Below are 25,379 nucleotides of genomic sequence, written 5' to 3'. Positions count from 1 at the left end.
GAAATGTTGGTGACAAAACAAAGAAGCTAGAGGTGACTGTCACTGTGACTGTCAGAGGCACTGTCAAACATGCAGGTGTGTGTTTATGTACTCCTCTCTCACCTTCTTGATGCACCTTTCTCTGAGAGTAGCCGTGTTTACATAACACTCGAGGATCAGATCGGCTCCCGTGACGCTCATCACTAATACAGTTTATTTTGAAAACTCTTTGTTTCCCCACTCAGCTTTGGATGTCAAACTCTCTACATTTTGCAAAATGTAAGTTGGCCTCTGTATTTAATTTTATTTTATTCACGTTTCAATCCAAATGTCTCTGTGATTAAAAACACACACTCACAACAAAATAATTTATTAACCGTTTATTACGTAGCATCCGCACCTTTGTTCCTTTGAGTGAAGAGTCAACCTAAATACATGTAACAACCACACTGAAGACAGTACATTTACACAGAGTTAAAACCATACATCACAGTGAACATGTAGGTGAACAGCCCAGTTAACAGATGGATTGTCAAAAGCAAACTGTGCAAGAAAAATAGAAACTAAAATACAGACAGGCAACACAGTGAGTGTCTGCCAACATTTCCACTTCTGACATGCAACTCGGGTGATGTCTATAAAGTGAAATACACTGAAGGATCAAAAGCTTTTCTCCACAAAACCTGTATTTTGACCTGATAAATGCAACATTTATGAATATGTAACCTGTGTTAAATCTATGGAGCACTACATAATAAAAACACTGAAAACGTGCCCTTTCATTTAAAAATATTTGTGAACCAACGTATGTAACAGGTTGTAATGATCATCCTTTTTCTCCCAAAATATCCAGCCTGGAGGATGTTGACTATGAGATGAACCAGCTGATTGTTTTAAATCTCCATCCAGCATTGTTGAAAAACCTTCTGTTAGCTACGTTGAGGTCTAGCCAGGTCAGAGTTCAGGTACACCACGGTAACCGTGATATCGTCCCTGTACATTCTCGCTAGGTCCTCCGGCAGAGCGAGCATAGAGGCCAGTCTCTCCTGGCACAGCTCTCCGTACTCCCCGGTGCCGAGAGCATGTCTGATGAGGTGTGTAGCGGCGTTGGTGTCTAAAGCGGGGGAGGCACGGGCCCGGCGTTTCAGCAACAGTTTATGCATCCAACCCAGTTTCATCTGCCTCTCAGATGGAGAAACAGGAGCCTGGAGAAAAATAAAAGAACAGATAGATTTTTACAGACAAGTCTACAGGATAAAAACCCAAGAAAATGGCGAGGTTCAAGGTGAAAGTTGTATGCTGTGAATCAGGGGAATAACAATACACAAACCTGCAGGTGAATCCCGCTCAGGTGCTCTCCGACGAGTCGCACGGCCTCCTCGTTCCCTAGTTCGTCCCACAGCCCGTCGGTGCCGAGGATCAGGAAGCGGTCCTGAGGTCTCAGCTTGTGATGGGTTATGTCGGGTGCCACATCCAGATAGGGCGGAGTTAGGTAGTTAGGCGGAGTGTACTGGTACAGGTTGAGAGAGTCCAGGTCCACGCCGGATTCCAAGCTGGCTAAAATGCTCTGCTGCAACTCGAGGCTCCACTTGAATCTTACATCGCCAAACGCACGCAGGGGCATCAGGATCTGACAGCACGATAAAAAGCTTAAGGATCAGTGACTTAATTTCTAAATTCAGCTGGCAACTCTTAGTACAGTGCCATGAAGTACTCTCACCCCGAGCAGTCTGTCATCTGTGACCACTGTGTCTCTCTCTGAGGGCGGGTGCTGGGCCTTGATCCGCTCCATCTCAGCCTGGTTCTGTGAGTTGTGGTCCTGGGAAAGGGGCAAAGCGCTCCAAGAACCGTCCTCCTCCAGCACCCCCAATACTGCTCGGCAGTCACCGGCATTCGCCACGTGGATCCCGTCTGTGCCGACATGAGCAACGCAGGCAGTGCAACCGGCAAACGCAACCTGGACAAATGATGGCGTCCGTGTGTCAACATTTTGTGACCTTGAATACACTGAAGCAGCAGAGAAAGGTGTGTGTTGGTACCTGGATGGCGGTGCTTTTCATCAGGTCATTAGAAAGAGGGACTTGAGCCTCCAAGGAGATGTCAGCGTCGAGTCGTTTAAAAGAACGGTCCAGAGCATCCGGAGGACTAGAAGAGGAGGAGAGGGAAATCATGGAGAGGTGTGATTTTTTTGCGGGGATCAATACCAAACAAAGGTGTTTCTTAAGCCAGTAGAATATGATGTGTAGGTCAGGTTATCTCTGCAGCACCACAATATTTAATTTAAAATGGTATCTTGACACACATTCCGCCTTTAACAAATATTGTGATTTTAACAAATACCGCGATTGGAAAATTGCGTTAGGCCATATTGCGATTTCGATAACATTTGGCAAACAAAAATATCTGTTTGATATGGCGTATCAAACAGACCACTCACTCAGCAACACATTTCTTTCTCAACAAAAATTCCCAATAGGAAAAACATAAAGCATATACAAGAATATACGAGAATATACACTACAGGTATGCAGATCAAGTGTTTAACCCCCAACAAAAACAAACAAAAAACAGGAAAAATCCCCAAATGCCAGTTGAATTGAAAATGTAAATTTATGTAATTATGATTTCATGAACCAGCAAGTGTGTCTTGTTATTGATATTAGCAAATGCACAACAATAGTAAAATGCCAAATGAAGGGAAAGAAAAACAGGCAAAGGGGGTAATTTCTTTAAAACAACAGGATTTAACAAACTCAACACAAAGAAATACCCCCATATAAGTTTGCTGGAAATGCACACGTCATTGTACCTACCTCATGCCTTCGCCATGTTCCTCGCTGTCAAGTAATTCCTGCCAGAAGACTCTGAGGTGGTCAATGTAGAGGGAAGCAGATTCACGATAGTTGAAGTCTGCATGGTGTTTGTACCACTGCAGGATGGGAGGGACAGCTCTGCCATGCTCCATGCATCTCTCGAGCTCCTCCAGGCTCTGCTTTGACATCATTGAAACTGCAGTGTAGTACAGCAGACGCTCGCTGACAGCCTGGGCACACGACCAGCCCCCGTGGCCGTCAAACATCCCGAAGAGCATGCCCTTTGACTGGAGATGATGCAGAGAATGACATTCAATTTTACAGATAATAAAAAGTACAGAGATAAAAGTATGGAGATGGATTGGATTAGAGAAAGTGGAGAAAACGCGTACCTGTAAGCAGGTGGCTGCACTGCGACGGTCCTCATTGGGTGTGTTAGCAGCCAGCTGGTTGCTCTCAAACTTTCTGACCGCACTGAGCCCCCTGCCATCAAACTCTGGCACAGTCACAATCTGAGACATAGATGCATATACACACAGATGTACAAGGTTACTGCAAAGGTATTCTATATGTCATACTGATATATCTTATTAGAATGAAAAAACAAGCCTTTTTCACCCTACTACGACCACGGAAATAAGCTTTGCTACTGTGTGTTTTCATATCCTACATGTGTTTCTAGATAGTGCCAGCTTCAGAGACACTATGACATCCATTACCTGCTCATTAGATCGCAGGATACTGTTGATTTGGACCCGGCTGAGCTGGAAGTCTAGGTCCTGACGAGTGGAGAGGTGCCGCCCACTTTGAGACCAGTTTCCTGATTCCTCACCAGTGAAGCTCGACTGGTCTGATTGGGATCTGGAGGTACCCCAGGATGAGAAGTAACATTGGTGGGCTGGTCGAGGCTGAGAGAGAGGGAAATGATACAAAGTGGGTGAACAAATGAATGAACAAAAAAAGAGCCATCACAACGTTGATGGCTAAGCTGTCATCCGTGATGGAGAATGACTCCCACCCCATGCAGGACACCATCTCAGCACTGGAGAGCTCCTTCAGCGACAGGCTGCTCCACCCAAAGTGTGTGAAGGAGCGCTATCGCAGGTCCTTCCTTCCTGCAGCTGTCAGACTCCACAACCAGCACTGCTCCCAGTAGACCACTTACACTTACACACCAAAAAACTGACAATAACCTCATATTTTCAGGTGGAACTTCATTTCATTCTCACTGTGCAATATCATTTTCCACTTGTGCAATTTTGTTAATAGTCTGTTTATTGTCAATATTGTATATACTGTTCCTATTTTTATATTTCTTTCTATTTAAATGGTTCATATTTTGTTATACTTTGTTTAGCTCTTTTTTTTACTGTGTTAGCTGATGCATCTTGTGTTTTGCACTCTCCCCTTTGCTGCTGTACACTGAAAATTTCCCCATATAAAGGAATATCTTATCTTATTAGAATATGATGCACAGTGAAACACAAATCTAATAATTAAACAATAAGTCAATCAGGGTACAAACCTTGAATGGGGCAGTAGAGGAAAGTGTCAATGTGCAGCTTGAAGCTCTTTGAAGGATGCTGACGCACACACGTCCTGACATCTCTAACATGCAACGCTGTTGGTAGGATGCAACTTATTCACCTGGATGTCTGTGCAGAAGGACATTAACAAGGTTACTATAGCAACACGAATGCTGTGAAGCCACTTGACAACCAAGGAGCTAGCATGCTAACAGGGCTAGCTTTGCTAACTTATTAGCGACTATAACGTTACACCAACACCTATAACGTTACTTTAACTAAACGGACACATAGATTTGGTACTTATGTTAAGTAACGTCACAATGAATAAACACTTAATTGATTATAAATACTTACAAACTTAGTAAAAGTACGAATGAATCGTTGATGATTGATAAAAACGTCCATACATGACGGCGATCAAGGCCTGTTGAAAGAGGTTAGGACACGGGGCTTGCGATGTGGGGGTAAAACGCATGCGCAGTGTAACTCAGATTTCAGATCAGATTTTACTGCGCATGCGCTATACCCCGAAGATGAGACACGTCGATGACGCTGTATCTTCTCCTCTGCTTTCCACCCTCCTTGTGACGGCGATGTGCGTCAACGTCTGACGTTCTCATCAAGAAGACTGTAGGAGCAATCTAAATAGAGACACCTTGAGCTTTAGCGTTACCTAATATGTTATAGACATATGTCTATGATACAAGCCACATTATAATTTTATAATCGAACCATATACTGAATATAAAGATTTTTACAGTCTATGAATCAGTCACACACATTTTCATTTTTATTTATCATTGTTGTAGGTCTATGGTACGACTGTACGATGGAGTATTAGGGCCACATTGAGGAAATAAATAAATAAATCTGAGATTACGAGAATAAAGTCATACTATTATGAGAATAATGTCATAATATTACGAGAATAATTTCAGAATATTACGAGAATAATGTCCTACGTTTACAAGAAAAAAAGTTGTGACGAGAATAAAGTCATAAGTTTAAGAGAAAAAAAGTTGTATTATTATGAGAATAAAGTCATTATATTATGAAGTAGTAATTTTACATGTGTCATTTTATTTTTTCTCATAAAGTTATGACTCTATTCTCCTAATATTACGGCTTTTTTGTTGTAAAGTTATGACTTTATTCTCATATTACAACTTTTTTTCTCGTAAAGTTATGACTTTATTCTCGTAATATTACGACTTTTTTTCTCGTAAGGTTATGACTTTATTCTCGTAATATTACGATGTTTTTTCTAGTAAAGTTATGACTCTATTCTCGTAATATAACGACTTTTTTGTTATAAAGTTATGACTTTATTCTCGTAATATTACAATTTTTTTTCTCGTAAAGTTATGACTTTATTCTCGTAATATTACGATGTTTTTTCTAGTAAAGTTATGACTTTATTCTCGTAATATTACGACTTTTTTTCTCGTAAGGTTATGACTTTATTCTCGTAATATTACGATGTTTTTTCTAGTAAAGTTATGACTCTATTCTCGTAATATAACGACTTTTTTGTTATAAAGTTATGACTTTATTCTCGTAATATTACAATTTTTTTTCTCGTAAAGTTATGACTTTATTCTCGTAATATTACGACTTTTTTGTTGTAAAGTTATGACTTTATTCTCGTAATATGACTTTTTTTCTCGTAAGGTTATGACTTTATTCTCGTAATATTACGATGTTTTTCTCGTAAAACTATGACTCTAACTATACGATGTTTTTTCTAGTAAAAATATGACTCTATTCTCTTAATATTACGACTTTTTTGTTGTAAAGTTATAACTTTATTCTCGTCATATTACAACTTTTTTTCTCGTAAAGTTATGACTTTATTCTCTTAATATTATGACTTTGTTCTGGAGATCTCCCATTTTTTCCCCCTCAACGTGGCCCAACTATAAACTGTGTTACCTTCATCACAATGCTCAAATGTTTTGCGGCTCCAGACAGATTGTTTTCTGTTGTTTTCTGTTGTTTTTTGTTGTTTTCTGTTGTTTTCTGTTGTTTTCTGTTGTTTTTTGTTGTTTTCTGTTGTTTTCTGTTGTTTTCTGTTGTTTTTTGCCTAAAAAGGCTCTTTTGATAGTAAAGTTTGCTGACCCCTGTGCTAGCTGAAATGAGTAAGATATGGTTATAGAAATATCAATAAGTAGTATTCTAAAGTATGGAGGTAAAGGAGAAGGAACAAAGTGTCTGTTTAACTTATTGGGAGTCACTGGTCTATGAAGAGGGATCTGAATGAAGACGGCACCCTAAAACACCAAAGAAGAAGAAGATAATGGGTCACACCCTGTTTGTTGCTATAGTAACCTGAAAGGCACTTGTTACCATAGTAACCTGAAGTGCCCGGATGTGCCGAGGTTATGCTAACATTAGCTAACTTTGTGCTAATGTTAATTAATGTTGTCCCCTTAATTTACTCTTTCTTCAGTGGGGATTAACTAGCTAATTAAACGTTAGTCTTGAGGCATTATAGCTTGAAGACAACCTTGTTAATGGTCTTTAAAGAGTGAAATGGATGACACAGGGGTTAGCAGCAGCAGCCGTAACAGTAAGTGGCATTGTTGCCAACAAATTTTGTTTATGCATTTTGTAGATGTAACATTACACATTTACAAATGTGACTTGTGTTTATTTGTTTTGCACAATTTAAGACTATACAACATAACAAAAAAATAAAATAAATGAATAACATACAGTGCAGGAAGAGGCAAACTGGGCTTATCTGAAGCCTCCACCTAGAGACAAGATTAATATAAAGACATAATATGACTACATAATAATGACAACAAACAATCAGGACAAGATATATATAATAACAACAATAACAATACAGTAAATATATCAAAAAGGAAAGATAAGTGTGTGTGTGTGTTGTTGAAGTGTATGGTTAGTGTTTGTGAGGAGGATATTGTTTAAATATCTATAAAGACTTCTGGGCAATCGAAACCAAACAACATTGTGAGTGGGAAAAATTAAAAAAACAGATACATGGACAACATGGGGGAAAAGCAATTACAAAACAGCAATTAATGACAGACGAACAGTTTATTGTTAGATGTGAAAAGCTACTCCATAATTTGGTTCCCCTAAATCTTATCGAAAATGTACCTCTACTAGTCTAGTGAGGAATTTAGGAGGATGAAGATCTAGAGATTGACGGGTTGAGTAAGAATGGACCTGAGAATTTGCTTTAAAATAGGTCTTGAACTGCTCAGGAATATTCCCACCAGAAAGTATCTTATAAATTAAAACACATATTTGAGAAATATTGATATCATAAATAGTAAGAATCTGGAGTTTCCTTGAGTTTGTCCTTGCTGATTTCATCGTTCTGCTTTCAGCCATAAGGACAGATCTCAGTTTGCTGCTGGAGTGTCTGAAGTTTCAGATGAAATGTCCAGATCTGCAGAAACAAGCTCTTCTCACAATTCACTCCATCTGTGAAAAGAGAGGTAATAGTGAACCATAAATGACAAAAAACATACAATGTCCTACAGCACCATCAGTCAAGATTGACATATTCAGCACAACACCTTGACATGATACCTTTTACACTGTTTGTTTCACTTTAAAAATGTCTTTATTTCAGAGGATAATGTGGACCTGCTGAGAGAAATGGGAGGTGTGACATTTGTGTATAACCTCTCCAAATCCAGTATTGTTCGCTCAGATGTCAAGGAGACGGCACTCTTCACGCTTGGCACGTTAGCAGAGGCCAATGGTAGGCATGTGTGTGTGATAGTTGCTGAATCCCAGTTCAGGGGCTCATCTTGTGAAGGATGCAGTCCAAAAACTTTGTCCTTTGCAGCATTTGAAGCTTAGAATACATGGGCACTTCCTTCCCAAATAGACAATCCAGCCAGGGAGTGGACCAAAGGTTGCATGTAGGTGGTCCTTGTCAATTTATAAATCTGAAAATGTCCAGGTTTACAGACAGGAAGTTGCACTTAAACAGCTGACTAAATGGTAAATAACGGTGGTAAACTTGGGCGCTGGAACAAATAATAGATTATGGGATACTTAAAGCTGCAAAGGACACACATAGGATAGCTTTGTCAGCTATAAAATATGGGCATCAGAGGCTGTGGTCTTGAATTGAGATACAGCATATGCGTATTTTACTTAAGTATACAACAAGCCTGCGTACTGTCATATGTGAATAATATCACTGTATTGGCGTAATGTGGTATTTTCAAATACAAGTCATTTTAAAGTAAACAACGCTTTTATTATATTGATAATGTACTATTTCTCTTTTCTTCTGCTAGTGTATTGCAAGAATTATCTGTGCAGAAAGGAGACATTTGCGGACCTTGCCGGTTGGTTGATGAAAGAAGACATCCCGCTGACACAGAAGAGAGTGTCTGTGTATTTGCTGTCCGTGTTGATAGCCAACAACAGTAAGATCAAGGCTCCTCAACTGATATAATGAGTTGAAAGCTACAGGATCGGCTGTAGCATTTATGTGCAAGTTTTTCTGTCACTTAACAATGACATTTTCTTTGGTTTAGTTTCAAGCTCATGAAAGCCATTTCATATACAGTACATGGAACAAAATGTACAGTAGCTCTCATGTGACTGTGTGCTATTGCAGAATCTGGACAGACTTTAGGACAAACCACTGGCTGCCTGGATATTCTACTGGACCTCTTCAGGTACTATGCAATTCTCAGTCATACCAAGTTTACATAGGTATGCCGAACTTTTTATTTAAAAAAAGCCCCACTCAGATAAGCACATACATAAAAGTTTAATAGCATACATTCTTGCAGGACCACTTCCCCTCTCTCCACAGAGGCTACTTTGAGAGCTAATGCTACTCAAACCTACCAGCTTTGGGCATCTGTGTCTAGTGCTCTCTGTGGATGTGTCAACAACCCTCAGAATGGTAATGTGTATTTGATAATATGTAAACCATTGATGGTCTTGCCATCCAGGCAACAGCTTTCAAGTCAAACCACCACATTAAGTTTATATCTGGAGTAAGAGCAAAAAGGTTTTCTGTTCAATTGAGTCTTTTGTCTTCCAGAGGAGGGTCAGCGTATTTGTGTAGCGGCCTTTCCCATAATAAACATCTGGCTTCAGCAGATTGCTCTGCCACGCGCTGAGATTTTTCAACCCATATGTTCCTTCATAGCAATGACGGTTGCCAACAACTGTAAGTGAAATGGCTTGTGCTAATTCTGTGTTTTTTATGTTTATGTAAAACATCTAAATTGACACCAAAATTCAAATTATTAAATGTTCATCACTTCTTTGTTTTGCAGCCTGTGTTCAGGAGAGTTTTTCTGCCTCGGGGTGTCTGGATACTCTCACTCTTGCGCTGGTTCGTCTGGCTTCTGCGGCTGATACAAGCTTGTTGTCTTGCCAGTTGTCTGTCACTATATCCAAGACCCTGTCAGCTTGCATCACAGAAAACAGTGCGTATCACTCTCACACAGACACACATACATACACCTTGACAATTCGCTTGAAAAAAACAAAGTGTCTCCTCCATTCACGATCTATTCTTTGTAGCTTCTCTGGCTTCAGGTCTGGCTCAGTATGGTGTGGTTTCCCACCTATTCTCCCTGCTGGCCAGCCCATACATGGACCCTGAGGACAGGCTCTCTGTTTTACTCACCCTGGGTCACTGCACTGAAGCCTCTGGTAAGACTGCACAGTAGTGTGCTGCTTGCGTCTAATATTTTCTGGTAGTGTTGGAATGTGTTTCCACTTTATATTTTAAACACAACTGTGTGTTTCTTCCTGTCTGTAGAGGAGCACCAGTCCCAGTTGGTGCAGTGTGGCGGCCTGCCCCTTATCATAACCCTACTCACAGAGGATACAAGTGAGGAAGTCAGGAAGGCTGCTACGTTCATATTGCAGACCTGCAAACAGGCCAGTAAGTCATCTTCATGAGTTCAAAGTCACTGTGTGACATTATTTAGCAGCTCAGCAAGTAATACAGGTGCTTCATTTGCATCATTGACAAAACAAATCCACTTCCTTCCTACATTTACTTGTATACCTGTGAATTTAACTTTTGAACAAGGTTGTAATAGTTAAGAATTTTCAAATAGTTTTTATTTTATTTTAGATTTAACTTTTCGATTCCATTTTAGTTATTTTCCAGTGTTTTTGCTAGTTTTAGTTTCAGCTTTTCAGAAAGGTAAAAATCTTGTGTTTTTATATATATTTAGTTTTACAGTAGTTTTAGTTTGTTTTTGTCAGGGCCAGGTATAATGTCTCAGAAGTATTAATCTACATATATGTTACATACAAAATACATGGTTGGAGAACTATGTAGGAATGGCCACAAAGTTTAATGTTTTATCCTCGCGCTACTTTAGTGAAGCAGTTGTGGCATAGCGCTATTTCCTGGAAGGTCAAGTCCATTCAATTTCTGTGGTTCAACATCACGAGAGTTGACGGAAATTCATGCCGTCTCCTTTTTCTGGGACTGATATACTATGGCTAAATACCTATAACTGAAATTAATTTACATTCATTTTTATTTTCTTTTTATTCGTTTTTTTACCAAGGCAATATTTCAGTTTAGTTTTTTCTTTAAGGATATAGTTTTTATTTAGTTTCAGTTTACTAAAATATTTTTCGCTTCTTATTTTTGTTTTTGTTTTTGTTTTCGTTTACTATAATAGCCCTGCTTTTGAAACATAAAATCATTTAAATGAGCCTTCTTTCTCTTACATATTAAAGAGAAATGACAGATACAGTGGAAAGCATTAAATGGAAGTTCTGGCTCCAGGATGGCTCAGTGTAACACCGTGGTTCATTTCTTCTCCAACCCTTTCTGTGTTGAATATGTGTGTTACAGCAGTGTTTGCATTTCCAAGCCTACTTAAATTAACTCCGTAGATTTCTTTTACTTTTCTGAAAGTGAGATCAAATGAATAAATACAATAAGTGATTGAAGAATACATGGATAGAATGTATAACAAGGAGTCCTAATGATGTGTTTGTCTGTGTCTGTGAAGCCATGTCCTTGGGAGTGCCCGGTCTGATAGTGAGACAGGGGGAGGGTAAAAATGTTGAACCCTTCATAAACATGGACGGCTTCAAGAGCTCAGCCAGAGAGTTGCTGCGCAGGATTGGCCTGCTAGAGAAGAGACAGACAAAGGTCAGATATACATTCACACACATGGCCTCTGTATAATCAGCATGTGGCGTGGTGACTCATGATGTGTGCTTATGTCCATCTTTAGGTGGCTGAGGATGAGCAGGAAGACACAGAGTCGTTAACTTCAACCGATGGGCTTGGCCAACCACTTCGGCCTCTGACCTTACCTCTGCAGCAGAAGGAGAGCATTACAACCATCCCCACAGCATTTAGACAGAACAGCGCTCGTGTAAATGTAGAAGAAGGGGGTGACAACAGCTTTAAACATCAAACTGTCAGAAACGTGATCAAGAATAAGAATGACAGTGAACTGAAGCACATGAGCTCCAATTTAAGTCTGCAGGAAGAGACGGCTAAAACCAGTGGAGGCGGTGTGTGGTGTTCACTGTGCAAGGGTACTGGAGCCATAATGTCTCCCCATCTGCAGCCACTAGATGGAGGCAGAGAGCCTCATACAGCAGACAAGTCAGTAGAGTTCTTCAGTGTTGATTACTTCTTAATGAGGAAAAACTCAAATGAAATGATAGCCTTCATAATTACTTACTTTTCTTCTGCTTTTCTTAAGTGTGTTATTTAAGCCCCCAGCACCAGGGAGGCACAGTGTACCAAAAGAAATGAAATGCACTGATGAAGAAGGTAAGAGTCACAGCATCATGCCTTTAACACACATAAACTTCTTTGCTATCATTTTGATTTCAGTAGATGTGCAGTTTCTAACATGTCACTTCAATCAAGTAATATTTCTTTATGTTAAGAGATGCAGGGCGTAGAGATGAGTCAGGTGGGGAAAATCCCAGTGGAGGAACCCTCACTCTCTCGTATCCGGTGTGCAGGTAAGAGAACATGATGCAAATGGTTATTGAGAGATCAAGCAAGCATAGTGTATGGGTCATGCTGTATTTTCTGTGTCAGTGTAATATGTTATTTTAAACCCATATTGTGTTTCTTTGTCCTCTACATGTCCAGGCTTATGTTGGACACTTGGGACTGTGTAATAGGGCCACACAATTAATAATCATTGTATTTATTCTTCTAAACTTAAAGGGATCATTCAACACTGGATTCACAACTGAATTCCTTGCATCCTTGTTCTTTCTCTCCTTTAGGTTGTGTGTTGCCTTTTGAGCAGGTGACCAGTCGTACTTTTGAGTTTCTCCAAAGCTCCTGCGCCCACAGCTGCGACATGCACAAGGTTCTCCAGGAGGCCATGGAGCGGTTCAGGACTCGTCACCGCAACCTTCTGTTAAGGAGAGAGTACCAAGACGACACTGTGGAGCAGACAGACCCAGACTCTGAGAGAGTTCCAGCTGCAGAGCCACAGACGAGCTGGAAAAACTGGAGCGGTAAGCAAAATGCAACATATGAATTTGCACAGGTAATCCATTTTATTAAAAGGTGTAGATCCAGTCAAAAAGAGAAAAAACAAGCCTGGTTTCTCATGGAGAGTGTCTTACCCAAGTTGTTGTATGTCAGATCATGTCAGAGTTCACAAGGTGGTGCAAAATGAAGCACTTTATATCAAAGTTAAATATAGGAACGGACACACATTTTCCTCACGACTGAAGCTCAACGCCATCTTCCACATGTTTACCCCACAGTATATCCCTGTGGGTGCTCACAATGATAAAATATATGTTCTATGTGTGTGTGTAGTGTGAAGGGGCTACATCTTAACATTTCATTGTGCAACCTTCTGTTGTGACATGACAAACAAATGAACCTTGTAACCTTGTATATGCAAGGCGTGAGTATGTGTCTGTACATGTTCTACTGAGTTTTGTTTTGGAAGTTTTTTGACATTGTATGAGTGCTGAAGTTCTACATTTTGTTACCCTACTCACTATAACCTGGTAAGGCTAGCATTAGCTAACTTGCTAGATCTACTACTAGATCTCTTTTTTCACAGTGCATACGTCAGTCAAGATAAATGTAAAACCTTTACCAATGAATCCATGAGATCCTGTCTGGAGTTGATTAAATATGAGAGAGTAAACATGCCATATGCATGCTGCTGTTGTTCCAAACTGTTTTTATGGTATAATAAATGTTTCTTTCTCCATTCATAACTGTTACTTTAATATCCTCATTATGAAACACACATTATTGTCTTCTATAAAATGTCTGATTTCTATTCCACTGTAAAAAGAGGTCGGCCTGACTCCCATATGTAAAGGAACAGGGAACGGCAAGATCTCCCTGCCAGAACAACACTGGAAGAGGCACAGTGGTAAGAATTATGCAGCAAGTGGATTTCTATATAGCTCTTTAACACACCGATGTCTTCATGGATTGTAAGGAATGAGCCTGTCTAGATCTAACAAATCAACAATATATGATCAAACTAAATGTTGTTGTAGGCCGCTGAACTAGCATTCACATACACAATAATCTGTAGGTGTGTCATTTGGGCGTTTTCTTCTTCCATCATAGGTATCACTTTGACTCCACTGCATAAAGGAGCTAAAAGGGATATATCATCCACGTATGACAACACAGGTATGTATATGACATAATCACAGCAACGTTATCGTGTATTGGTGTCCTTTATATTTGTCATATTCAACAGCACTGATCTCTGCTTCTCCTCTCAGGTCCAGACTTGATTCCCCTGAAAAGGTCTCATCTTCCTGAAGGTAGACATGTAATATCAGTTATGGGCATATGTACAGTAGATAACTTTAAGTGTGTGTGAATGTTATGATTGAGAGCCTGTGCTGGGAGCTGTCTCTCTCTGCAGTGTGTTCTTGGCAGCAGACAAACCGGAGAGCAGAAGGAATGTTGAACAGCAGCCAGTGTTCTCACAGTGCAGGCCAGAGCTGGTTCAGAGCAGCACAGCTGTATTAAGCTGTTTCACACTCTGTATAACACCATGTGTGTGTGTGCGCGAGAGAGACAGAGAGAGAGAGATTGAAAGGGTGTGTTCTGATGCTTTTGTATTAAGCCAGTGACTTGGTGTTGAAAGGAGAGGCATTTTAGTCTGTTCCACGTTATGCTTTTTCATGTTCTGTACTCGCATGGTATTCACTAAACTGTATATTAAGATATATTTGCCGTCAATCCCCTTCTTCTCCTCCTGCTTTCAAATTTTGCCAGTTCTCATGCTTTTAGTCAGATGTTCTGTTGCCTAAAAGTATTGCAACATGGGTGCGGAGGCACTGTGGTGGAGTGCAGTCTTTCTGTGCTGTCATGCTGCGATTTACTGTATCTTTATACCTCTCCGCCTAATGCGTTTTCCAGTGCTCACTTTATGTGAGTGCACACATACAGTAAAACAGGTTTTTCTTCCACCACACAGTACACCTTTTCATTCTTTCTCTGTCCAACTGTTTTTACACCCTTCTCGTCTTTCCTATTATACTTTTTTCCGGTGTTGATTTTGTCCTCTTGCTCCTCCTTCGTCAGTCATTCTTCTCCTCCTCTATTGTTGTTTGTGCAGCAGCTGGATTAGTCATAACTGGTGATGTAATATTGCTTGTATGAGGAGTAGGGCATGAAGAGAGACACTGTCTGTCTGTATATTTAGTCTGTGGCCAGTTGATGTTGAGTAACAGAATGAAGGTCCAGACACTGACTGTTGCGTTGCCACACATCGCCTTTGTCTTGACAGACAAGTTGCATTTGAACACATCGCATAGACTATAGTCGACGGCCAGTTAGCACGTACGTTCTGCACCTGCGTGAGATGAAATAACTCTCCACACCAGCAGGACTGTGGATATACAAACCGTTGTTATGATACGTACATGAAATAAAGCGACATTTGACGGCCATTTTCACACCGCTCTCACTCACCACTTAGCTTCATTCCAGACGACCATGTCGCTGTGAAAATATCCGTGTATTGGAATGATCAGATGAGATGATGATGAAAAATAAGAAGTGCCCTCTTGACTTTACTCATTGGCTTGCTTTCCTCACTTCCGTTTCTCTTCCTGTGCACTGATTTGTTTAAGCTGGACAGCTAATCAGAGTGATGTCTCTCACCGACGGGCTCCGCTGTCGATTCAACATGCTGAATCGGCCGAAAAACCTCCAACACGGGCAGACTAGAGCTAACGCTGCAGGACACACCGAAAAAACTAGGCCGACAGACGCCCACCGACGGCCCCAAACTGTCAAACAGCCTACCGTCGGCTCGGTGTGTCAGGGCCTTTACTCAGAAAGACTGCGAGAACCTGGCTTCCTCTCAGTCTTTTTCACACACGCACATACAAACCTAAACTGTTTTATGTTTTAAATACAGAGAGAAGAGGAAGGAATGATAGTGGAAATCACGCTGTTGATGATGAGCCAAGGACGAGCACAGATCCCGGTTCCGCTGTAAGAGTTTGAAAGAATATTTTCTGACCTGCAATGTTTTCCAACAGCTTTTTAATGCTATGATCGTATGCTGTAGTACATTGAAGTGAAGGAAATGAAGAGTGAAAAGTAGCGATGGGATTTCAGAATCAGTTTTAATTTGCCCAATTCCTGCAAACCATTTGGCTCCAACACATCCTTACATCCTTGCCTGCCCACTGCAAACATCAATACTGAGAAGCAACATTGATTTAAAGTGAAACCTAATTCACGGCACTAAGTAGAAAAGATGTTTGAATGTATACACGTATTTTACCAAACCAGCACAAAAAATTTAAGCAATACATGCCATTTCAGTGCAATATGAAAATCAACAAACTTTGCTTGAGATGAGATTGCTTGAGACAGTGAACAACTGGCTGCATTTATATATTTATGTAGAAACTGAAAATGATAATTTGATTTCAGTCCTTTTGCATTATGAAAAGTTGACAGTCAACAGCACGGTCATTAAACACAGATGTCAGAGCATCCTTGAACACATCGGCAGAAGAGCTTTTAAAACAGTTCTTGCAACTGCAATACCGTGCAATTATAATGCAACCTTGACACAAATAGAAATGACACAACATCAAACATCAAGTCTTAACAAGTTGATTTTCATAGGTTATTGGAATAAGTTGAAACTAATGGAGGGTGAGGAAATCAATTTAAAACTGTACGATACGCTTTGCAGAATGTCTTGGGGTAATCTAAGCAATGTGTTGATAATGAAAACCACCAGTATGTTCTATTAACATTAGTCACACAGGCATCTCAGGCAGATGATTTGAATCAGGAAAAACTAATATATATTTTAGATTGTATTATTTATTACGTAGAGCTTTAGTGATTAGCCTGTGTGTCAGTGTCAAGTGTGCATCCACGTGTCCAACCTGTCCATCTGACATACTGTCTTATCTTTACTCAAAGTTTTGCCTCTTCTGCCTTCCTTTGTTATTGTTCACAGAGAAGGAAGAGGAGAGACTTCAGCAGTGAGGAGGTGCGTTACCTGCTGAGCGGAGTGAACACTTACGGCTCCTCCTGGAACTCCATCTTGTGGTCGTACCCCTTCAAACCCGGACGCACCAATGTTGACCTGGCCAAGAAGTACAGGCGGCTAATGGTAACAAGAGAGAAATCTTCTTTAAGTAAGATATTTTTCTATCATAAATGTCAAATAGCATTTAGATGAACTGCCTGATTGTGTCTTTGCCTTCAGAAAGCTAAAGCTGAGGAGTGTGGCTGTGCATGATCCTGGTCCTGAGATCCTGGGCCTAGTCCATTAATAATGGCCCCCTGTGAATAATAGCCTTGATTCTCTTCACACTGTATTTATTGGAAAAAATCCAAAGAAGCATTTACTTCATATACTAATATATTGATATATTTACATATACATATATAATATACTGCTGGAGCTGTTGTCCCTGCGACCCGACCCCGGATAAGGGGTTGAAGATGAGTACTAATATATTGACAGATATTGTTTCTTGTTGTGTGTTAAAGCATTAAAACAGGTGTTTGAGATTATTACATTTTCTGTCAGTGTCTTTTCTGTCAAACACGCTTTTGTATTTGAATTATGCAAACAGATTTTTGAATTACAAAACATAGCCGCAGACACGATTTACTACATGTCCACAGTACAAAGTGTCACTTGAGACTAAGTCAGAAACCAATGAGACTTTTTGTAAGAATGAATTGTGCCACATTTTGATTGAATTCGATGTGTAACCTTTGAGGAAGGACCAGTTTAAAATCCTTGTTTTGTTGTAGCACCACCTACAGATGACTCACCACCACATGTGTTGCCACATTTAGGTCTGCCAGATTCGATTGCAACAGCATCATGTGTTGATGAGTCGTGGCATGAAAACACCCAGCCCTAACCACTGCAACATTTATACCAATGCTGTGTCATAACTGTTATTTAGGCCAGGTCAGATTTGCTGTGTATCAGTTTGGATAATATTAGACCTTCATTTTTAAAAGAAGCAAATAAAGTTGTTTTTTTAAATAGTCAAAATGTCGAACATGTAGTCCAGCAGAGATAGACATTATCACAAATGTGATTTGACCCAAGCAGTCCATGAAGAAGGCATGTCCATTTGAGAATTTTAGTGCACCAATACTTAGGTAATACTAACAAAAAGTAACAATGAAGAAACAATAGTTCCTGCAACTCTGCTTGGACCTTTAAAAACTAAATAGTATGTGTGTTACTTTCTTGACATGCAGTGTCCAGGAAGCAAATACCAAGTTCTGTTTTCTTTGTTTTCGTGCTTTGGCCATCGGAGTCCACAGCGAGGCAGGAAATCAACAAGGAGAGGGGAGACTGGAGTCCAGCACTTTTGTTTATTGAGCTGAAAGCCTCTGGTATGACAGGAATCACAAATAGTGCAAATCAGGCTGTTTATCTATTCTCAGTGTGCATCAAGGAGCAGCTCAAGTCTGCTAACTGTATCCTCGACTGAAGGCTATAGCTCGACTGAGATCACTGTCTGAAGAGTGCCTCTCCCTCTCTACGGGGACTCATCAGCGTGTTGCCAAAACCATGGGATTTACCCGGCTGCCGTGCCCTGAGGCGTAGGCTGTTAAAACTAAGGTGTGGTCGGACAAGACAAATGTTTATTGGTAGAGGGACTTCATGTGATTATGGATTATGAATTTATGAAACAGCAGAATACACAAGTGATTTTCTGATATACATTGTGCTTTAAAAGTTACAGGGAACAGCTCCATGTTGTACACATTGATGACATCGCAGGGTTCCTTCATTTGGTAAAATTTGGCAGTTAGTTTCCTTTTTAGGCAGAATGAAGCGGCCTCTCATACCAATCCACTGACTCCTTGGTCAAGATGTTGGGATAGCAATGCAGTGAGAGCTTGGTGGGAGAGGCATGTGAGGAGCAGATTTCTCATGGACTGAAACGCAGTCGCACTGAAGACTTTTGACCCAGACCCCCCGAAAACCTCCTTCCTCTGGAAAGAATGTGGCTTCGTCTTTCCCCTCCCCTTCTCCTCCCTCCTCTCTCCCACGAGACTGTGAGGAGGCACTGTCTCTCTCTCTCTTACATGATCGCGGTTATGCTGTGTCGGCTGGAATTTGATTTCCATATGTACATTGTGTCCCATACATGTGCTGGTGTGTTACAAAACATGCTTTGTAATGGAGAAAGCTCCAACTGTTCCAATATGTGCAATTGACTTGTATGCCAGCTACAGTAAGTCATATTTAACATGCAAAACAGCTACAGCTACTACCTTTTTTGTGGCCTCACAGCCAACCTTTATCTTGATCTACCATTTTTTTTCTAATTTCCATTCCTATAATCTCAAACATATTTCTTCTAGTTAAAAAAAACAAAACAGGGACCATTGCCATAACATGTAGAATATTTTTATTTTCACAAGCAAGCCACTACTTGGGTTAAAAAGTCCCATTGTTGTATTAGAATACAATAAAGAATATTACAAAGTCCAAACACGATTATGTTAAGGCATAAATGTTTATTGGAAACTTGTATCCTGATAGCGGTATGCATATACTGTCTCCATCTTTGGTTGCATTGCTACTGTCCCTTGCCTATTGTTTTGCATTCACCTCTGGAGTGCTGTAGACTCACAAACCCCGGTATCCACCTCAAAAAAAGCTTTTGCTTTTCCCTTTGTACTCGATCAACGTGATAATCCTTCCCTTTAACCTCTTTCTGTAGGGCGATGTTACATAGCAATGCCTTCTTTTTCTCTTCAAGAAATACATTTAAATTCTTGCTTGGTGAATTTGCATAGAGGAAGATCTCTGTTGTCCAGCAATACACTTAAGTACACTCATTAACCCCTGTGCTGTTAAATCCCCACCAATACACCTTTTTACTTTTTGGCACAGTTGGTTCATTTAGAAAGAGAGATAGCTGTTTGCCTTTATTGGGCCACTTAAGTGAGAAAAAAAACATTGCATCCGTGATTCTTTAAGAACTCATGTAAGGGGTTAAGAGGGTTTCACAGAAAAATATCCATTCACTTTTTTAATCTTACACTGTTTCACATCAGCTCAACGGAAGCGGTCATGTCATCGGCGATCTTGACGTCGGTGGGAATGAGGTCAGCGTCAAGGTCATTTCCTTTCAGCTCCAAGTTGTTCAACAGTCCACAAACACTTTCCTCGTTGACGTCGTTCACCAGCTGCTCCAGATTCTCTGCGGCCTCCACCTCTATCAGCTTACCCAGAGACACGGATGTGTCCTCGCTCTCTTCTGGCTCAGGTGTGGGAATCAGAGAAATCTCAGCAATGTCTTGGCACTGCTCGATCACCGGGATGTCTGAGGGCTCGTCCGCGTCGACTGGGGCAGCGATAGGAATGTCAGTAGGTGGAGGAGTTACATCAGGGACGATCAGGTCGATCAAAGGAAGTGAACAAATCACAGGCTCGGGCAGAGACACTTGGTTAAGCAGGTCTATCTCCTGCTCCATGGCTTCAACTGGGGCTAGTACTGACTCTGGGATGGGCTCAGGGACTGCCTCAACTTCTACCTCGACTTCGGGGACAAGCTCGGGTTCGGAAACTGGAGCTGGAGCTGGTTCTGGTTCTGGTTCGGGAACAGGCTCTGGAGCAAGCTGAGCTTCAGCAACAGGTTCTAGTTCTGCAACAGGTTCTGACTCTGGAGGTGATGGTGCGCTGACCGAGACCAGAGGCTCAGGTTGGACTGGAGCTGGGGTTTCCTTCTCCACAGGCTCTGAGACAGGAGCTTCTACCACTTTACACTCTGCCACACAATCTTCAGCGGGTAAACACGCAATCAGGGTCACCGGCTCCCCCTTCACCACCTCCTGAGTCTCGGCCTTAACAGTCATCCCAGCGTCTGCTGCTGGTTGTGTAGCTGCCGGCTCCGCTGCAGTCTTCTGTTCAGTGGCAGCAGCCTCAGCACTGGTGGCTGTGGCTCCTTGCCTGGAGAACCGCTGTCCCATGATGAAACCTGCACAGAGAAAAATAAATGGAGAATAAAATTACTTTAAATAATTAAAATGTCATTCTATGTAAAAGATGGCTCAATATTACATAACAAGTGGATTGCATTGTGTTTATACATTGGAGCATTGTGTTTATACATTTGAGCTTTTTTTTTCTAAATTCATGAATATGCAATTGATCAAAGTCACAAAAACAACAAAAACTAAATAGAGAAACTTGCTTCTACATGTCAGGATTCACTAAACTGGTTGAGCAAAAAACATCCCAGAGTGTGTGTGTTATGGTACATTGTGTTCTCTTGCACCTTTCCACGAGCTGCATGTACAGCATGTACTATATAGTGTCAGGATTTGAGCGTGTCTCTATAGAGGTAGTGTTTCTGGATTGCTCAAGGAAAATGAAAAGCAGTAGGTTGACTGATTGACTGATTGATTGATTATTGCTTTCTCGCCTGCTTTGCACACCTCTCTCAACTCCATTAAAATCTGGGACACGTTTGAACATGCATGGAAAATGTTTGCCAGTTATCACTTGGGGCAAAATAGCCCTCATGCATGTCTGGAAAATTATCATTTAATGATTTCTTCCTTTTGTTTTGCATTTTCTAATTATTATGTAAAAAAAACAACCACACCTTGATCCAGTTGTGCTGCCAATCGTAATTACCACATGCACTTCAAACTTAATATTTAATCTAATGACATCACATGACAAATATCCCACTTATAATTATCATCAACACAAGCAAAATACCCGTGTGCCAATTGCCATTAATTGTTGGTCAAATCGAACAAAGAAAACCAGACGACCCCGCCTCCCTCTCTCGTGGCTCACAAACTTATACAAAATATCCCAAATATACAGCAGTAAAAAAAAAAAAAAACAGCTCCGGTTATAATAACATGAAGTTAGAAAGAGAGAAACCAACCGTTTGAGCCCTTTTGCGTTGCAGGAAAAGTAGATAAAGTTGTTCAAAGATGATCTATGATCGCACTTCCAGCTTGGAGAAGAGCGCACGTCAGACTGTGTGGAGACGCGCAGCAGCAGCAGAAGAGACTCTTCTGCGTGCGCGTTCACGGCTTATATGCGCGTAACCTGCACCAACCAGAGGGCACCAAACATCCTGACTGATTGACTCCAACAAAGTAAGTAACCAACGCATTTAAACACCAGAATAATCCCTTCAATATCCTGCCATGATGAATCAGTATTTATTATTGAGAAACCAGCTGCACCTGTGTCATGTTTCAACATGATCACAACTAGTTTCAACATGATTACAACTATTTTCAACAATTTTCAAGAGTGAAACTAAACTTGAGTCCATTTCTTCTATATGTAATGAGATCATGATTGATTTACTGTAGGCTGAATATTAAATCTGTGACACATTCATTGCTGCATATGTAGCAAATGAATGTGTCACAAGTGTGCTGAAAAATTGATCTTGATGTCATGTCATGTTATATTTCAACTTTATCACAACTAGTTTCAAAATGATCACAAGAGTGAAACTAAAACTGATCAGCTGATCTACTGTAGGTTGATCTGAGACGCATTCATTGCTGCATATGTCACAGATGTTTACACAAAAATATATCTTATACTGTATATACTGTATAAGTATATACAGTAGTATATATTACAAGTATATACTGTATAAGTATATACAGTATATATTTATATACAGTATATATTATAAATTAAACACCCGAATAATCCCTTTAATATGCAGCCATGAAATCAGTATTTATTATTGAGAAACCAGCTGCATGTTTCAACATGATTACAACTATTTTCAACATGATTACAACTATTTTCAACAATTTTCAAGAGTAAAACTAAACTTGAGTCCATTTCATTTATATGTAATGTGATCATGATTGAGGAAGCTGATCAGCTGATCTACTGTAGGTTTATCTGTGACACATTCATTGCTGCATATGTAGCAATGAATGTGTCATAAGGGCTGAGAAATTGACCTTGATGTCATGTCATGTCATGTTTCAACATTATCACAACTGTTTTCAACATGATCACAAGAGTGAAATTAAACTGAGTCCATTTCATTTAAATGTAATGTGGTCATGATTAAGGAAGCTGATCAGCTGATCTACTGTAGATTGAATATTAAATCTGTGACACATTCATTGCTGCATATGTCACAGATGTCTCACCCAAAAATATATCTTATAATGTATATCCTGTATTAATATATACTGTATATATATTTATATACAGTATGTATTATAAATTAAACACCAGAATAATCCCTTTAATATCCAGCCATGATGAATCAGTATTTATTATTGAGAAACCAGCTGCACCCTTGTCATGTTTAAACATGATCACAACTAGTTTCAACATGATTACCACTATTTTTATGTTTCAACATGATCACAAGAGTGAAACTAAACTTGAGTCCATTTCATTTAAATGTAATGTGGTCATGATTGAGGAAGCTGATCAGCTGATCTGTTGAATATTAAATCTGTGACACATACATTGCTGCATATGTTGCAATGAATGTGTCACAAGTGCTTAGTTCTGGTTCTTGAAGATCACTCAGGCGATAATAATGGATTAAGTTCATGCAGACATATTGAATTTATACATTTTTTAAAAGTGTCATGATTGCTTTCCCCCCCCCCAAATGATTAAAGCTGCAGTAGGCAGTATATTTTTGGCATCATTGGGCAAAAAACATCCATAATAACCTTTCAGCATATTGTAATTCAAGTGTTCTGAGAGAGACTTATGCACTCTCATGGCTCCGTTTTCAGTCATCTAGTCATTTCAGAGAGAGAGCGTTCCTATTGGCTGTTCTCCGGCTGATCTCAACATGGCTGCCGGGTCACAAACTTTCTCATTTTACAGCTAAACAGTACACTACAAGATGTTTCTGGAAACATTTGAGGAGAGAAATAGGCATTACAGCAACAGAATATTGATTCATATTTGATCAGCGCTGCCTAGTTTGACCGTTTGGTCGGACTTCGCGAGTGATTGACAGCTGCACAGAGACGGCAGGCTCCAGCTCGGCTCTGATTGGTTGTTTTCCTCCGGTCTGTGAAATCTTGACACAGAGGCACATGATTTCTTTTTCAGATTACCTGTCTCATGCACTACTGTCAGGATATAGTGACCGCTTTATAAAAAAAAAATTTGTTTAATCATATTTGCTCCATTTCTACCCACCGCTGTTTTAATGATTTCTGTCAACATGAATATTAAATCTTCAGATCCGGGGACGTAAGGCCTAAGACGTCTTCATTTATGGCTACCTTCTCTGTGAAGACACCCACATGGCTCTCTTTGGGGATTTCTGCGTTTCTCCTGCTCATCTTCATCCAGATGTTGACCTCTCTGGTGCGCTTTGCTGGTGTGTTCATCATCTCCGACGAAGCCAACATCAGTCCCTTTCACTTTCGTCTAACACGTCAACAAGGAGAACTTTTCTACAGCTGGTGGACTGGAGCTGAATCTGAGATAATTATCATCCTCGGCACGGCGGTTATCCTGAGTTTGTACATTCCTGTTGTGCTTGTGGCCTTTGCCCTCCTGGCCATGCTGTTAGCAGCTTACGCCAAAGACAAAGCAGCGTTCTGGTTCAGCATGGCCTGCCAGGCTGCATCCAGCCTACTCATCCTGAACGGGGTTATAGGGTTTTTGGTACTCTATCGGTCGTACGTGAGCTGGAAACACATGACCATCTGGTTCTATGTATGTGTGGGTGTGCAGGTTGAGCTGGTTATCATAACATGGCTGACCCGTGTGTCATGGAGGAGGCTAACGTCTGACTGGGACTAGATGAGAAGTCATCATTCACAGAAGGGAAACTTAAATCCTGATGCCAAAGTGCTTGATGAAAGTATAATCAAAACTGTTTTTTGCTCTTTGTAAAGTTTTCACTAAACAGTTGCCAAATCTTTGCTTTGGGGCATAATATGCTGCTGACAATCAAGAGTGTTATGACTTGATGACTTGATTTGATGATAAACCTGTTACCCTCCTTTTGTTAAATAGACTGGAGCATATTGTTATTACCTTTGCGTGCTGTAACAGAGTTGACTTAGACAAACTGGTTTGTCAAAGTGACGGCCAACTGTGTAAATAAATATCCCACTAAAAATAAATATGGCCTACTTTCTCTGATATGCACAGCTGCTGAATTAGAGCTGCAATGATTAATCGATTAGTTGTCAATTATTAAATTATATAAATCGCCAACTATTTTGACAATCGATGAATCAATTTGAATTCTCTGATTTCAGCTTCTTAAATGTGAATATTTCCTGGTTTCTTTACTCCTCTTTGACAGTAAACTGAATATCTTTGAATTGTGGACAAAACAAGACATTTGAGGACGTCATCTTGGGCTTTGGGAAACACTGATCGACATTTTTCACAATTTTTTGACATTTTATAGACCAAATGAATACATGATTAATCCAAAAATAATACATTAATTGACAATAAAAACAATTGTTAGTTGCAGCCCTATAGTTGATAGGTGCTTGAGAATGAAACTGTGTAAAAAAAACTGTTGCTGGAGTTCACACAGAAGTTTTTGACGGGGCTTATTCAAGAAAAAACAACGTACA

General features: G+C 40.2%; 3 protein-coding genes across 3 annotated transcripts; 1 reads left to right on the top strand and 2 right to left on the bottom strand.

Annotated features, from left to right (window-relative positions):
• Positions 1-344: 344 nt before the first annotated feature.
• Positions 345-4,835, bottom strand: pdp2 (putative pyruvate dehydrogenase phosphatase isoenzyme 2). Its single transcript, XM_037768647.1, has 9 exons — positions 4,676-4,835; positions 4,318-4,447; positions 3,512-3,700; positions 3,185-3,304; positions 2,793-3,079; positions 2,019-2,124; positions 1,700-1,936; positions 1,310-1,609; positions 345-1,184 (listed from the first exon to the last, which is right to left on the bottom strand). Exons 2-9 carry the CDS (start codon positions 4,405-4,407, stop codon positions 909-911), a joined length of 1,605 nt encoding a protein of 534 aa, XP_037624575.1. The 5' UTR covers positions 4,408-4,447; positions 4,676-4,835; the 3' UTR covers positions 345-908.
• A 1,831-nt stretch (positions 4,836-6,666) lies between these two features.
• terb1 (telomere repeat binding bouquet formation protein 1) lies at positions 6,667-17,327 on the top strand. Its single transcript, XM_037766033.1, has 21 exons — positions 6,667-6,890; positions 7,684-7,794; positions 7,932-8,063; positions 8,611-8,742; positions 8,937-8,997; positions 9,115-9,230; positions 9,372-9,500; positions 9,610-9,762; positions 9,860-9,991; positions 10,101-10,226; positions 11,320-11,462; positions 11,548-11,927; positions 12,028-12,098; positions 12,218-12,295; positions 12,569-12,805; positions 13,609-13,689; positions 13,893-13,958; positions 14,054-14,095; positions 15,706-15,782; positions 16,771-16,926; positions 17,023-17,327. Exons 1-21 carry the CDS (start codon positions 6,854-6,856, stop codon positions 17,053-17,055), a joined length of 2,493 nt encoding a protein of 830 aa, XP_037621961.1. The 5' UTR covers positions 6,667-6,853; the 3' UTR covers positions 17,056-17,327.
• Positions 17,328-19,187: 1,860 nt separating this feature from the next.
• LOC119487554 (magnetosome-associated protein MamJ-like) lies at positions 19,188-21,839 on the bottom strand. The gene is made up of 2 exons (XM_037768543.1): positions 21,704-21,839; positions 19,188-20,779 (listed from the first exon to the last, which is right to left on the bottom strand). The coding sequence occupies exon 2, from the start codon at positions 20,769-20,771 to the stop codon at positions 19,848-19,850; it is 924 nt and encodes a 307-aa protein (XP_037624471.1). The 5' UTR covers positions 20,772-20,779; positions 21,704-21,839; the 3' UTR covers positions 19,188-19,847.
• Positions 21,840-25,379: the final 3,540 nt, after the last annotated feature.

Source organism: Sebastes umbrosus, chromosome 4 (genome assembly GCF_015220745.1).
Source record: "Sebastes umbrosus isolate fSebUmb1 chromosome 4, fSebUmb1.pri, whole genome shotgun sequence".
Lineage (NCBI taxonomy): Eukaryota > Metazoa > Chordata > Actinopteri > Perciformes > Sebastidae > Sebastes > Sebastes umbrosus.
This window is presented reverse-complemented; position numbering and strand designations above follow the sequence as displayed.

Coding starts and splice junctions, on each gene's coding strand:
- terb1 (XM_037766033.1), top strand. CDS start 6,854: ATGGATGACACAGGGGTTAGCAGCAGCAGCCGTAACA. Junction 9,501..9,609: donor AATGACGGTTGCCAACAACT/GTAAGTGAAATG, acceptor TTTGTTTTGCAG/CCTGTGTTCAGGAGAGTTTT. Junction 9,763..9,859: donor AGCTTGCATCACAGAAAACA/GTGCGTATCACT, acceptor TATTCTTTGTAG/CTTCTCTGGCTTCAGGTCTG.
- pdp2 (XM_037768647.1), bottom strand. CDS start 4,407: ATGTTAGAGATGTCAGGACGTGTGTGCGTCAGCATCCTTCAAAGAGCT. Junction 3,305..3,511: donor TCCTGCGATCTAATGAGCAG/GTAATGGATGTC, acceptor TCTATGTCTCAG/ATTGTGACTGTGCCAGAGTT. Junction 1,610..1,699: donor CAGATGACAGACTGCTCGGG/GTGAGAGTACTT, acceptor TCGTGCTGTCAG/ATCCTGATGCCCCTGCGTGC.
- LOC119487554 (XM_037768543.1), bottom strand. CDS start 20,771: ATGGGACAGCGGTTCTCCAGGCAAGGAGCCACAGCCACCAGTGCTGAG.